The following is a 16,576-nucleotide window of genomic DNA, read 5'->3' as shown; positions in this document are numbered from 1 at the left end:
AATTATTTAAGTTTAAAATTAGTTTGATTTTTATGGAAAATTGCGTATTGTAGCACTTATTGACAAATTTGACAAGGAAAAAACATTGCCAACGAAATAAAAATTTTCTCATATATTAAGAAAACTCTAATAAATATTTTTGCACAACTTGATTTAGATCCATTTACTCGTTTAAAAGTTATTTACTAAAAACTGTAGAAAAATATTATCTGTTTCTCTTTTTTTTTTCTGCAAATTACTCGTTTTTTTTTGTTTTTTGCAGTTGATTTCAGGAGGTATTCACGATCAAAAATTTTTGTCATAAATTAGGAAAAATATTAATTACAACTATTTTCTTTTACGAAGACGTTAAAAACCATATTATTTTGTGATACTTTAATTTTTTTTATAATCCCGATTTATTTATTTAATTTTTCAAACAGTATAAACGTAAGAAATGTTATTTTTTTAATTTTGACAGTTTTTTGCTATTATTGTACAGCCAAAATATCCTTAATAATATTGATTGTTACGAGAAGATTTTATAAGACAAAAGAAATTTTCGCGAAGAAAGACGTCAGTTCTCAAAATTCTGCGATAAAAACTCTATCATTCGATCTACGTTAGCAGAACGGCGACAATCTGATCGAGGTGCCAAAAAGAAAACCGGCAGTAATAATGAAAATTCTCTCCGGAGAACATAGGTCGATAATACAAGAACACGGTGTAATAACCTTCGTGGCCTAGATAGTGGGAGAAAAATCGAAGCCGGGGACAGACATATATTGGATGCTCGGAGATGGTTTCGTCCAAAGCTTTTTATCCTACTTCTCTATCCGGTAGGCCTGCAACCTTTTGCTCTGGAACTTTCAATCCTTTCGAGATGCGCGTGTATTTTAGGCAAATCCGACAGGTTTCACGATAACCTAAATCTTTTTAATAGTTGCTCCGTTTTAATAGCTTATTCAATATAATTTTACTAGTAAATAGAAAATATTCCGGAAAATATGGTGAAGTTCAAGTATCACGAGAAAGTTTGCATTGCTAAAGTGCGAAAGGATAACAGTAAATAAGGATATTATAATATGAAGCGATTTAAGTAAATTTGGAGTTATAATTTTTGTGTAATATTGATCGAGATTGATCTAGCGTGTAAGAGAATTTATCGCATATTTCCATGAGAACAGCTTTTGTATTTATTTTTACGAGGATACTATAAAAAAAACTCTTATACAAAATAGTACACTCAAAAAAATGTCTTGCTGATATAGGTAGATTTAATTGCAATGTGATTAAAATAGTGGAACATATTTAAGTGAAAAAAAATTTTTATTAAAAAAACAAATTTAAGTATAAAATAACTTTTTAATTAGAAAAACTTGGCGTTGCAAAAATTCAAAATGCAAATAATACATTAATTAGATTAGCATATGTTCAGTTTAGCAGCGTCAAGTTTCTTATCATATATCTCACTATTTTTGTAGAAAATTAAAACAGCTATTTTGTAAAACAGTTTTTTAGTTTGAATATTTATTTTTACGAGGATGTGTGCGCGTGAGAAGATACGTATTTTGAAGAATCGAGAGAGACGCCGGTGGTTTAAGAACCACTGTCTTAGATTCCGCGACACCGTCGTCGTTCTCGCCTCTTCCTCGATCCTCCTCTTTTTCATCCGCTTTGCTTCCGCATCACCGAACCACCCTCGAACAAGTCGGCGGCCGCCATTGTCTGAAAAGTTCCATTGAATTCTGAACTCCGGCTGTGTGCCGTCATAAAAGGCCTCCTTGCCGGAATTAATGCGCGGGAAATGGAACTTTTATCGCGCTCGCGCGTATGTTCTCCGAGCGTTTCGCGACACGTGCGCGTACATTAATAAGGAATCAGGCGTGAGTGGTGCAGAGTATTAGTTGAAATTTCGTCGAGATTGGATAGCTTTTACGCGGGATGTCGCGGAATTAACGTTTCTTTTTTCTCCTTCCCGCAGAATCTAAAACTGACACTCGGTTCCAATTAAGGTTGCACGAGATATCAAGACTAGTCTTGACTTGTCTTGTCTCGAAATTCAAGACAAGATCAAGACAATATTTTTTAATTAGTTATTAAAATAATACCAAGACTAACGTAAGATTGTCAAGATTATTGGTTTTAAAAAAAAGAAAAAACTAAAATATATACATATACTTGTGTGTAAATTAGATAAGAAAAAGATCATTATACAATATTATACAAACTTAATATATGTATATAGTTTTGGGAAAATAAACGAATGACAACAATGGCAATAATTATCTTAAATTATTATATATTATAAAGATTATATATGTTAAATATTATTTTTTAAACAATTTTTCAGTATTAAAAATTCTTAATAAAATCGAGACGAGACAATACAAGACGAGATTTTTGCTACCAAGATTCACTCAAGACTAAGACAAGATTTAAGTTTCCAAAAATTTTCAATACAATATTTTTACGAATATTTTCCTTGTCTTGAATCTTGTGCAACCCTGGTTCCAATTACATAAAAGACCGAAGGCTGGTGATGCGTATAAATGTGGAGAGACTGGCGGATATTGTACGATGTAACGGAGAAATGTGTTGCGGCGCATAAATTAAGATGGATGAACACGTCTTACTTTCATCGCGCTTTTAGCGAAATAATGAAAGCAAGTGAGGTCGAGACACGAGCATCCCGGCGACATGTCGGCGCGGCATCGCATAAACCCGAGTAATTTGTCGCTCGGCAAATTGAAGCATTTTACTATCGTTTGGGACGAATTCTTTCGAATAAAACGACGAGTTCGTCGAAAGGTTGGGGATTAAGGTCGATATTTCTGTCCTTCGGGAATATACAAACAAATTTATCTATTATCAACAATCAATCAATCTGTCAACCGCCTAATTTTTTTTTTCTTTTTTAACTTGCTTCGATTATAATCTCGTAATTTGTCCTCAGGGACCATACAATTTTTCATAATTTGTCAAGATCTCAATAAAACATGTGAGATTAGGTAATGTTCATGCGAGGTTATTTTTCATTACGACTTTAACTTTACGACAATTATTATCGAACACGCGTGATCGCATAAAAAAAACACTTATTTATTTTTATGTATTTGGTAAAAAAGAAAGTTATGTGATTTCCTGCTTGCGGAATTTTTATACGACTCGTAAATTGTCAGATGTATCCTTCAAGTGACGATGAGCGATCGTTATTCGATCGAGTTTGGACGGCGCTTCGATTGAATATTTTACCATGTTTCATCCCAAGTGCGTGTTTGTCACGAGAAACCTAATTCGAAAGTTTTATCGTGATGATTAAGATCCGGGGAGGGGACTTTATGATCGATTACGGTGATCGATAACGTTCGGATTACGTCGTCGAAAATAATCTATTATGTTTGGGAGATATTACTTTCAGAGTATATAATCGTTCTCACATTATTAATGTTACGCCTTTGGTAAGGTTTTTAGAAATATGAGATACGAATCAAAAATTTATATAAAATTTTAACGCAATAAATTCTATTTTACAAGCGTTGTTTCATTACAAAGAGAAATTTGCCGATTGTGCACAAAGTCTTTTAGAGATTTTCGAAGAAACACGTCGTCTGTCAATCTATCTGAAAGCTACGTATCTCTCGTAAAGAGCCAATCATAACACTCGTCGCTATCATGGACCTTCGTATTTTTTTGTCCCATTGACATCCCACGAGCCTCCTTGAACTTCGATTATCCGCCGCGCTGGCAAAATTAACAGAAGACCCATGTCCGTCGACAGCCGGGCGGATCCAATTTCCATTGCTCGATCCGGCGAAATAAAAGTTCCCGGCCGGTCGGCGTTTTCGACACGAATGGAAATTAGATCCCGTCGGTTAATGATCGCAATCAACGAGAACGCGCGGGGATGAAAGAATAACGCTCCTCGTCGCGTCACTCTGATAACAGTATCACTACACTTTGATCCCCCGCATCGCGACCAGAGGGGTGACACACACACATATATACACATATACATTATTTTTTTCATTCAATCTCACTTAAGGATGTTTTGGCTGTACAATAGTAGCAAAAACTGTCAAAATTAAAAAAAGAAACATTATTCTTACATTTATATTGTTTGAAAAATCAAATAAATAAATCCGGATTATTATATATAAAGAATTAAAATATCACAAAATAATAATCGAAATATCGTTTTTAATATCGACTTCGTAAAAGAAAATAATTAATATTTTTCCTAATTTATGACAAAAACTTTTGATCATGAATACCCCCTGAAATCAACTGCAAAAAACAAAAAGAACCGAGAATTTAGCAGAAAGAGAGAGAGAGAGAGAGAGAGAGAGAGAATATTTTTCTTCAATTTTTAGTAAATAACTTTTAAACGAGTAAGTAGATCTAAATCAAATTGTGCACAAAATATTTATTAAAGTTTTCTTAATATATGTGAAAATTTTTATTTCGTTGGCAATGTTTTTTACTTGTCAAATTTGTCAATAAGTGCTACAATACGCGATTTTCCATAAGAATCAATACAAATTTTAAACTTAAATAATTTTCAAACCGTTAAGAGAATTGTGCTCAGGTTTTGCATACTCAGAAGAAATAGTAGAATAGTCTACGACATTTTCATGCTTTTGTCAATGTTTTGACATATGACACATATATATCCTTAATAAAAAATTTAATCTACTTTTTCTTTCAATCATTTTTTTTTCACTCCACTCGTATTTTTAATTATTCACGCGATCGGTTTTGCATTTTATTTATTTCACATTTTCACTTCGTAACCAATCCGATCGTTATGATTGGGCATTGTCCAGATTATATAATCTGCTCCCGGCTTTGAAGTTCTATCGCGTGTCCGGTGGATAATTCGCCGATGGACCGAAATACAGAACGTTCCAGCGGGCGAAAATTCCACTCACCCTCCCTTCCCTCCCGCCCACTCGATGGCCGACTTTCCGCAGCGGCATCCGACGGAATTAGGGTAGGTTGGCGCGGTTTGTTCCTCTTTATTTGGAACGCGACGCGGGCTGCGGGATTTTGTGGGGCGGTTTACGGTCGATTATTGTGGGAATATATCGGTAGGGATGGAAGGGTGAGGCGGCGATCGGTATATTGCACCTGTGGGAGAATCGGGGTCAATTGACGTATGTTCCCTGTCCGCAGACGCAATGGATGTGCCTCGTACATCCTTACCTCAACCTGTATATAGTGCACAAATCATCTTACTAAGAGACGGTATTTCTTCGGATTTCGTACTCTTGACTCGTCCCGTTAAATTGCACGGCGAGGATTTTCGCGCGCATTTATGATAAGATCTCGAGAGTAAGATGAGCGGTAGCTTTACTTTCTCGTTACAGCGCCAAGAGCATATTGCATAATAAGATTTACGCGTTCTATTACGCGAGAGATACGCGGAGAATGCATTTTTAAACAGATGAATTTATAAATATAACGTGCGCATAAGTGAGATTATGTCTGTTTTTGCTTCCTCATAGAGGAAGCTTTGTTTTCGTGACAAAATTTTTTTTCGAGTTTTCTATGCCAATTTGGTATTGAATTTGGTGAGTACCGGTGAAAGGGTTCATTTTTTATAAAATTTTGAATTTTTTGAAAAATGTCTTTACGCGCTGTAACTTTCAGAAAATTTGAGATACGGTATTAAATTTTTTTACATGAATAGAGTATTATTAAAGGATGTTTGATATTGAATTTAGTGAGGATTGGTGAAAGAAATCATTTTAATTTTTATTTCGCTCACAAAGCTTCCTCTATGAGGAAGCAAAAATTGAAAAATCCGCATGCTTAAAGCAGCTTAAGCATTGTAAGATAAAATGATGAGGAAGCAATGTGCAAGTTTCTAATTTGCACAACTCTACTTGTTTATCTTCTTTTACAGCCAGTATTTTTCAGATATTAAAGTAAATTTTAGAAAACTTTCCTCGTCATGGACTTTGATTCCCGAACGGACGAGATTTGTTTCAACATCTGTCAATTTACGTGCGGGCGCATTTCGTGCGAGGAAAATGCACTCTTTGCATCCGCTCCGCGTCCGGAAAAATCCCCGACGAGACGCGAAGAACACAACGGACAGTCCTTCGTTTCGCTCGGGATGATCGATACAACGTACGATTCGCATCGACACACTCGGCCCGAGCGGATACGAGCGGATACGGAGCGCGCATCGTCGATTTTCGACAAGGATGGGATTTATCGCGCGTCGAAACGTCGGTGCATTAAGTAATATTCCGAGACGAGAGATTTATAGGTGGTAACTTGGCGCGATCCCTGCGGATACGTATCGCGAACTTCGCCAGGAAATAAAGTCTCTGATCCGGACAGTGAACTAAGAAAATATCGCGAAGTTTCTTGTCACGCGTAACAACAAAACGCTAAGCGGAAACGCGCGAATTCGACAGAGTTTTCTTCGCTGGCGCGATTCGCAGAATGCGTTTCACATAGATGGTGCAATAATTGTGAAGCGGTTTATTGAGAAAAGAACAGACGTATCTTTCTTATCTATCTCTGATTGGGATATAGATATATCTTAATTTTTATGGGAATTTTGTGAAAAGTTTTATTTAAAACTTACAAACACTTAAGGATGTATGTGTCATATGTCAAAACATTGACAAAAGTATGAAAATTTTGTAGACTTCTATTTCTTTTGAGTATCTGTGCAAAACCTGAGCACAATTTTCTTAGTGGTTTGGAAATTATTTAAGTTTAAAGTTAGTACTGATTCTTATGGAAAATTGCGTATTGTAGCACTAATTAACAAATTTGACAAGGAAAAAACATGTCAACGGAATAAAAATTTTCACATAAATTAAGAAAATTCTAATAATGATTTCTGCAAAATTTAGATTTACTTACTCGTTTAAAAGTTATTTATTAAAAATTGTAGAAAAATATTATCTGTCTCTCTCTCTTTCTGCAAATTACTCGCTTTTTTTTGTTTCTTGCAGTTGATTTCAGGGGGTTTTTCATTTAATTTGCGATACTTTAATTCTTTTTATAATCCGGATTTATTTATTTGATTTTTCAAACAATATAAACGTAAGAAAGATGTTTTTCTTTTTTTAAATTTTAACAGTTTTTTGCTACTATTGTACAGCCAAAACATCCTTAAGCATGTCTCGAATTATATTTTATCAATGTTTCGATTAATTAATAATTTAGTGCAATTAAAGGGATATTTGAATCTCGGAAGAGTTTTGAATTTTCAAACTTTTCTGGATTTTTTAGCTTTAAATTATAAAATTATCTTAGGAAAATAAGAAAACTTTCCTACTTTGATACGCGTATCGCGACGTATGAGCTGAAGGAAGCGTCTTCGCTCTTCGATCTCAATAGAAACTTTCGCAAGAATCTGTCTTCGTTACTTATCAGCGATCCCTTGTCGATCCGCGCGCAGATAAATCGCCCTCGCGAAAATTTCGCGTCGCGAAATTCCCTCCGCCATTTCTCGGTAGTTTAGTAGCTTCAAAAAGTTGCGACAGTTTAACGAGATCAAGGCGCAACTCGCCAGCACGATGCTGCATTAAGATAAGCGGGATGATTGTTGATACCAGACGAGAACCGGGCGTCGCCGTAGGAAATCCTGCGGAAGTCGCTGCCATCCTCAGGTGTTTCTCTCGTCTCTCCCTCCCGACTCATGTTCTCTTTCCACGCGGACTCCCAGAGTCGGGATGATCTCTCCCAGACAAATTTTAATTATGGCCGTTTACTCGCTTCTTGCTCCAGGAAATAAAATACGTTTTCATGTCGACATCGCGATTCTCAGAAGCTAACATTTGAAAAATACATATTCATATATTGTCATTTTTAAAATACGGGTCTCTGTGGTTTTTCCATTAGAAACATCGCATAAGCGAAACTCGCTTTTAACGTTAATGTAAAACGCTGAACTAAACCACAATTTTAATTAATTATACGATATATAAAATTAAAACGTTTCTATCTTTTTTTTCTGATATAAGATTTAATTTGAATTTACAAAGTTTAGATGGAAAAATTCATGTATCACGGATGTTTAAAACCAATAACGTAGACGACTTTTGCGATCTTTACTCACTTTAACTTTTTCCTCGTCGTGAGAAGGAGTTATGATTAATTGGATGCGGCGAAGATCGCGAAGAAAGGGGATCCCCTTCCGGCGAAGAGCTGCACGAAGGGCTTCTTCGTCCCGGGCATTGTATCATCTCGGAGGGTAACTCGAGGTGCATATTTCATCCTTTATTATACGCGAGAGAGCCGCGCGTTTCGTCGCCCAGCCGCGTCGACGAACGGCCCCCGTATTTTCACAACGCGGAGCCTCTCCCCTTTCGTCTCGTTGATCCGTTAATTCATTTTATGCGACCGCGTTCGTACACGGCAACGCAAACGGCGCGGACACGCAGCTGCATTATCGTGTTAACTCGCTAACATTTTTCTCCTTGTTTGCCGGCCGACAGTCGGCTTTATCTTTGTAGCCGCGCCCGCGATATTATAATTTGTAATTCACCTCGGTCTGCTATCACGAGGACGAGTATTAAAATGCCGCTCCTTATGTTATAATATTTTATGTTATGTTACAACGTTTCGCGTTTTAATGTACGAATGTAATGTAATGTCGACCTGTATAATCTGTCAAGCCGTTTAATTTGTTGAAATATGCCACGGCTTGTATTAAAATCTTTTACAGATGTTAAGAGTGACATTTCCATTTTTGGACATTATATACAAGTATGTACAAGTAATGATATTTTCCTACAAAAATATCATTATCGTTTTGCACTTTTAAAATTATTCTTCGCGAAGCTAATTAATTATTCAGTCGCCCTAAACTAGAAATTAATCGAAAAATCCGTAGATGAAAGACAGAAATTTCGAAGCATGCAACTTTTTAGTTAAAAAACTCTAGAATGGGAAAAACACGAGGAAATGTAACTGGAAAGAGTACGATACAACAATGGAATGTAACTAAAAAGGGAAAAGCTTACGTTGAATTAAAGAGGGTAGTCCCTCTCGCGATACAAAACTGTTGAGAGGCCACGAATCGCTATTTCCTATAAAAATATCATTATCGTTCTGCACTTTTAAAATTATTCTTCGCGAAGCTAATTAATTATTCAGTCGCCCTAAACTAGAAATTAATCGAAAAATCCGTAGATGAAAGACAGAAATTTCGAAGCATGCAACTTTTTAGTTAAAAAACTCTAGAATGGAAAACTGTTGAGAGGCCGCGAATCGCTATCGCTGCTCGTCGAGTCAGCTTTGGCAGTAGACTACGCCCGTAGGAAGGGATGGGAATGGAACAGCGAGAGTCCTTCAAGACTTCGACAGACCGGCGGCAAGCGGAGTTATGATCCCACAATATCCTCCTATGATTGGATACTCGCAACTTTCTTGGCCACCTCTTTCCCCTTTCCCGTCATTTGCCGACGTGGCTCTTCATCTTCCCGACACTCTCTGTCAAGTTTTTAGCATCCGTTGCACGTTCAACCGCGGCGACTCTAGACTCGTCTCGTTCCTCCTTCTCTTTTTTTTTTTTTACTCGAGAACTTGGAAAGAGGGAAAGGGGATGAGAGAGGCGACTGCTGGTTTTGCATAGACGTTGCAAGTATGCTACGACACCGCCTTTTCGATCCATTCTGACCTCCTGCGATCGATCTTTTGTACAAGAATACTTGTCTTGAGATTGTACAGAGACACAAGCATTCTGTTTGACAATTAAAGCGAGAACCGGGTAACTTATTCGTGCTTGTTTATGTAGGTTAGCGAGTTTAGCTAGCGATGAGAGACACGCGCTAGTTATCCTAATTGCAGCGTGGAATCGTTTTCCGTCTCGAGAAACAGGAATCTCCCGGACATTCTCAGAATTGGCGAACGCCACTCGTCGTTTCCGCCAACGTATCTCGGAACCCGGTCACGCGTGACGCGTATCAATCCTTGATCTCCTCCCTTTTTCCTTTCTCTTATCTTTTTTTTTTCTCGCCGACGCGGCGAGAGAGAGAGAGAGAGAGAGAGAGAAAGAGAGAAAGAAATAGGCATCCGACTTCTATTCCTCTCTTTTTCTCTGGATCTTCACCGTCGAGCGGAAAATTAAACAAAAAATTGTCATGATCCCTTTCAGCGGCAGGCAATCACGGAGGTTTGCCACCACCTCTCATATAACCGGTCGGTGAAGAGGACGTCTAAGGACTCGCGCGCCTGGTCCGCGCGAGTTCCTTTTCATCGAGGATTTAATATCAGCCTGTAGCAGTCAGGCTGGTACTCTATTTCGCTCTTGATCCATTCCCCTCCCCTCGGTCACAAAAAAAAGAAACCGCCATCACTTTGTTCTGTCGCGATGGTTGTCGTAATAGGCTGTCGTGTATCGTGTGCGTTTGAGCTTTTTTTTCAACTGTACTTCGGAACGACATTTCTGATAAAGTTCGTGTCGCCGTTCGCTTTTTAAAGCTTTAATGTGGAATACGTGTTGGACTTCGATTTTTGTAGACTCGAGCGTAGCCTCGAAGCACATAGTAAGTGGAAAAGGATATGGAGTAGCCTTATTCCCTTCTAAAGGGAATTGTAAATATAGAAAATAAATACAAATTTTATTTGCATTTAGTTAGCACGGAAATATATTTCTTCGCTTCTTTCTCTTTCCTTTATCAAGTATAATATCCTGGCAAATTGTGAACTCTCTTTTCGCAATAAGATAAATAACGGGCGATGTAACGATCATTTGTATGAATCAATAACTTGCTACTCAATATATGTTCTTGATATTAATAAATAATAAGTAGGTCGATCAAGCAAAATAACACGATCAATAATTATGTTCCTAATTTCGCCGATAATGAACGGGTTTTGCAGTATGCAATATTGTTGCAAATACGATTTAGCGGTTGCAGGATTATCAATACGAGCGTGTTACAGTTGTTATCAAAGTAGGACACCGCAGTTAGGAGCGAGAACGAACGTAAACCTCAATAAACACAGAGTACGCGGTATTTTTTCGTCGATATCCATCGTACTTTCGACTCGCTGTAATCTTGCCCTCGATATCGCCGGCAAATTATTTCCCAGCTTAAGGACTGATACAACCGATTATCCTGCATTTTATTATTTATTGTATTGATTAAGTAAGAATTACATAAAAACAAATTAGAGAAAAGTCTGAGTAAATGCCAAGATATAAAGCGCTAATAAAAAATATATTTCATTTTCCATAAAAAATAATTTTAATATAAATTGAAGAAAATAAAGAATGTTATCTCTTTTATCAATAATGCTTTAAGATATGATTTATATCTAAACAAATAAACTTTTTTAAATATTCTTATTTAAAAAAAAAGTTTCTTTATATTAATATTTAAAACGTTTTTTTTTTTTTAATATTCTTTAGTTTGTTATCATATCTCCTCGAATTACGAGCATTCAATTAATTTCTCATAAAAAAATATATTGTTATTTAAAAAGTTTTCTATAATTTGAAAAATTCTAATTCATTTTTAATTTAATTCGCATTTCCATTTCGAGAAGATGCATCGTTTATTCGAAAACTATTATTTTCGTCAATTCATTATCGGATCGCAAAGTGCTCTACCCTCTCGAGATCTTTCTCAACCCTTCAAGGATATCATCCCGGTCGTTTCAGTCTCGAAAATATTACCTATACAGCACTGAGTACACATCGCGCGGAGTCACCCCTGTAGCTTCGTAATCGGGCTTCGTTCGAGCTCGTAAAGTCGCGCTATTCGTGTTCGTAAACATTCCCCGAGACCCTTTCCCTGGTATGAAGGGTGCCTCGGTTACCCTTGCGAACTCGACTATACTCTCTTGGAAATGAACAAGTAATGTTGCTTGTTCGACTGATGAGAATCGTACTTACTTTGGAACCGTGCGATGATTGTCACGACGATAGTTGTAAAACTGGAATGCATTGTGTGTATTCGGATACTTGAGCTTCGCGACTGATGACCAAAACTATCTGTAAACATAAAAGAATGAAAAACATGTTAGTAAAATACATTTAAAAGTTTTCCTTCAAGCAGAAAATATACAGGGTGTCACTTAAAGATCGCCCACTAAGTACATAACGTTATTTCTTACCAAAAAATAAATCGGAAAATCCTGAATCATTTTTTTCTATAACACTTAATAAAGGAGTAATTATTGAGTAAAGTCAGGCCAATCAGCGCCGGGCTTACTGATGTGCGCCCGGCTAAAGGTCGGCGCTGATTGGTCTAACTTTACTCAATAATTACTCCTTTATTAAGTGTTATAGAAAAAAATGATTCAGGACTTTTTGATTCATTTTTTGGTAAGGAATAATGCTATATACTTAGTGGGCGGTCTTTAAGTGACATCCTGTATATGCTTGTATCACAAAAATAATTATTTATAACACGTTAACACGTCAGCCATAATCCACTCGATGAAACAGCTGTCCAACTAATTTGCAGACAAGCGGAAACGTCATAAATTCAAAGCGGCCAAAACCAGCATTTGATTTCTCATACGCGAGAGCCGTTCATTTAATATTTCAAAACTGTAAATTAATTTCTCACTGTCGTGTGCGCAACCAGAACTTATTCCGCTCTCTCTTTTTCTCTCTCTCTTTGTTCCGTTTTACGATACCGGAAAACCAAGCGGGAATTCGTTTTCGTCGCGTCTCAACCGACATGATTAATCAGAGTTCCTTCGTTAACCGCACCGTATGCAACTGACGTGAGGATAACGTCTCCAATCTCCGAATCTCCCGAGACGGGGTTACGCTATACGTCGTTGCGGCCTGTCATATGTACTCGCGATTATGCGCGAGCTTCCCTCCCTTCCCATCCCCGCCCGAGCTTTACACCCTCGCAAGCCGGTCCATTTCGATCTCGATCCCGCCTCTTCGGCGAGCGTGTCGCAGAAACACGCAGACCTGTTTCCACTCTCCATAGCGTGTTTTAGACAGGTCGCTTCATGTATTAATCATACGAGCGGCGAGCATAAAATGTTCGTCGCTCGACCAACTTTGAGAAAGCGTAACAACGGTTGCATTCAACAGAGAAACTTGTCGAGCTCGATTGTCGGCTGAATTTGTCAAAAAATAATCTACGATAATGTTACTTTGATTATTTCTTTATCTAATAATTGAAAATTAAATCAACCTCTCTTTTTCAATTCTTAGATATTCGATTATCGATATTAATAATTTTTATGTTGGATGTTATTGAAAATATGACAATTTTTCTGCACGAGATACTTGTTTCGAGTCTTTTACAACTCACTCTTATTTTCCTTATTCCATCCATTCTCTAATTTTGCTGCATCTTCGAATATTACGTCGCAAAGCACACTCCACTGCAATTGCAGCGTAATCCGCCACGTACGAATCTCGTGGATCCTGGCAGAAAGCGCTTTCTCCGGGTTATATTTCAACGGGGAAATATCAGCGCGGAAATTTTCAACGTGACATGCACATTCGTTGCCAGGAAAAATTTCGATTTTAAGGGCACATATCCGATCGTAAGCCGCATCTAGAGATCAGTTGTCCGTCGATGAATTATTGAAGTTCATTGTTGCGACAAATCCGATATTAAACTCGCGGATGTCGTATCGCAATGTTTAAAAAATGCAAAGTACAAAATAAAATAAAAAGAAATTAAGTATACACAAAAATGCGAATATTTTCAATTATTATATTGTTCTACGTGACTTACAAGGAAATCTCGCGAACCTAAAGATTCTAATTTTGATGAAACTTAAAAAAAAAAAATTGAGAAGTATTATTTTTTTAAATTTTTATTAATATGGTTAAATAGAGCTGTTTTTACCATAACATTTTTATATAAAACATTTTTTGATATCTCGAATAGTTTTCGAAATATATCGAGAAAAGCAAAAAGCCGCTCTATCTATGAGGGGTGGTTTCATCCCTTAGAACCGTTTTTGGGTCGCAACTAAAAATTTCTAAATTCATCTATTGACTCCCCCTACATGTCTGTAAAGTTGCATCAAAATCAGAATTTTTGGGTTCGCGAGACTCTTGATAGAATTATATCTCTCCATCACACACACACACACACGCACACATACAAAGGTCTGCTTTGATAAAAATCGTATGCGAATAAAAGTTACATATACAGCTTATCGTATACGATCCGATCCGCATTTATCGCATAAACTTCAAATCCGTTCTTTGATTTGCGTACGTCCTGTTTGGGAGGATCTCGCGCAAGATACGAATGCATGTTGGACCGAGTGTAGATCAACGTGACAGGATCACCTCTCGCGGGAGTCCTGTGCACGTTTCCTGATTCGCCGCGCGGCATCCCGGTGCAACGTGTGCATAATGCATGCCCCGATATGTGTTATGATATTTTTCGTGACGTTGGAGGGACGTTATTCGCGCTGCGCGCATTCAGGATTTCTGACTCGGGGAAACTGACGCAGCATCCGCGCGTCGAGACGATCTCTCACCCCTTCCCCCCCCCCCCCCCCGCGTTTTCGAGATATTCTCGCTCCTCCTTTGATCGCCGCGGTCGTGGAGACTGCACATCTGGATAACTCGACGCGTTTCCGATTTACTCCCGTGTCCCTTTCGCGTCGAGGGCTTTGACGCATCCTGCCTCGGGGATCCTAAATATTTCGTAGGCGCCTGGCGGATTACACAGATGGAATCTGATCAAGGATGTTTACAATTTCGAGAAGGGATATTCTTTGAGGTGTGTATATTGGATTTCTGAAGGATGTTACCACACGCGTACGAGAGGGATGTTGGCGTTATTCAACTTCGGGAAAGATTCTTCAAAGTGAATCTCCCGAATATGCATGCTTCTTTCTTCGCGGATATTATTGCGAGGGATCTTCGTTCTCCCTCGCGACAGTTTGTTTTATGTTTTATTCGTATATTATCGATTTCCATCCGCGGATTTGGAAATTCAGAATTATCGATGGTGAAATAATTCGGTAATGTCGTGACTTATTGACGAGTTACTGATGCTAAAAGAGTCCCGGGAAACTTCCTTCGTGGTTCTCGCAATGATTTAGTAACTCGCGCGAATCGGGGGTTCAACGTCGATATTAATATTTCCCATACCATTTCACGTGGAAATCATCTGCGAGAGAAGTCAAAAGCTCAAAGCAGATAGCTCGAAATATTTAGCTTCTTTGAGACTCGGGGCCGCGTATTCCGACTTCCTGATTACCCAAAGGGCTTTTCTATCAAGAGAAATATCCGAAACGATTCGCGGCAGGGCTTTCGTGCCGTCGAGTGCAAGCAACGGTTAACAAGAACCACAAAGCAAATGAGACCGACGTTAGTGTAGTCGGTATTCTCGTTCAACCCCCGTTGTAGGGAGCTTAGTAATAATAACGTTGTGCGCCCCCACGTGTTACAAAGGTCAGACGGAATTGCGGAGAAGCCGCGTGTACATCCATGCGGGTATAGTTGACCGCGCGGATAGCGTATGCGGGCGTTTTAAGAAAACGCGCAATTAACAGACTTCATTCGAGGCTTTTGCAATACTTTAGCTTATTAACGATGAACTTACACTTTACACGAACAAGTTTTAGCGCGATTCAGTAGCAAACTAATTTTTGTCAAGTATTTATATGATTTCCTTTCTTGCACCATAATTTCTAATTTCTCTGAAATATTTTAATATTTATTTTTAATAATTATTTAATATCTTTAATTTTTAATAATTATTTAGATACGATAAAATAAATAAAATAAAATAAATTAAATCATATATTTTGAATTTTATGTTTTAATTCGTGAAATTTTTGTAGCTCGAGGTTTTTTTTATAAAACATCTTTAATATAAAAAAAATTCCTGCTTACGTTTGCGATTTTGTAATAGGAACGGATGCTTTGCCGTATGTCAAAGGTCGAGGAATCTCAATCGGGCAGGATGCCATGGCGATTACCATTTCTGTCGCGATAAGACGAAACATTTCCCAGCAATTCAATCATCCACGTGCGCATCGAGCGTTAGCCTTGGCAACAATAAAATCGCTCCGAGAGAACTTGCCGTCTCTCGAAGCAATTTCGGATAATATTGCCGCGGAGATGAACCGGAAGGCGGACGAAGAAAAGTGATTAGAAAGTTCGTCGGCGATTCTTTCGGTTAGATATCGATGCGATTGCCGGCAATTTCCGCGCTGAACAATCGTCTCGATTGCAATGGCGCATATCGTGAAGAGCGCCCGTGGTTGTGAAACGCGTCGCGTGTAATAATGTAATATCAATAATTCCTCATACAAGAGACCCCTTGAAAACTAGATTTATGTAGGATGAGACGACGACATAAATTGCGTTGCATGCGAAAATAATTTACGAGTTATACAAGATTTGTGGCGGTCAATGATTTTCATCAAAACAGTCTTAATAAATTATTATGAATAGAGAAAAATCATTTTTTTTACTATATCATTTCGTTCTCGCTGAAATGACAACGATCGAGATAGACACGTGGCCCGAGCGATTACGTCATTGAGTGGCGTTGTGGCGGCACGTGTTACAGACGTGTTACAGGCGATATCGCCCCGGGGGCGAAAACGCAGTCCTGCTATCACAGTCTGGTAGATACATCCGGCGACACCGTCATCGCGCCGAGCGTCG

At 38.0% G+C, this 16,576-nt stretch overlaps 2 protein-coding genes across 3 annotated transcripts in view; one reads left to right on the top strand and one right to left on the bottom strand.

Annotated features, from left to right (window-relative positions):
* Positions 1–16,576, top strand: part of LOC115233379 — a 249,668-nt gene that overhangs the window by 25,070 nt on the left and 208,022 nt on the right. The window lies entirely within an intron of this gene.
* The window catches only part of LOC115233380, a 104,365-nt gene that overhangs the window by 39,110 nt on the left and 48,679 nt on the right, over positions 1–16,576 (bottom strand). Inside the window, exon 2 of one of the 2 annotated variants that reach the window (XM_029803759.1) lies at positions 11,852–11,950. In XM_029803759.1, coding sequence (XP_029659619.1) covers positions 11,852–11,903 — 52 coding nt within the window. In that variant the 5' untranslated portion in view covers positions 11,904–11,950. Of the gene's footprint in view, positions 1–11,851; positions 12,000–16,576 lie in introns of those variants that run through there. The other variant, XM_029803758.1, reaches the window with a different exon arrangement.

The sequence above is a fragment of the Formica exsecta genome, unplaced genomic scaffold (assembly GCF_003651465.1).
Source record: "Formica exsecta isolate Colony F162 unplaced genomic scaffold, ASM365146v1 scaffold174, whole genome shotgun sequence".
Classification (NCBI taxonomy): Eukaryota; Metazoa; Arthropoda; class Insecta; order Hymenoptera; family Formicidae; genus Formica; species Formica exsecta.
The sequence above is the reverse complement of the archived record's forward strand: the minus strand, read 5'-3'. Positions and strand labels throughout refer to the sequence as shown.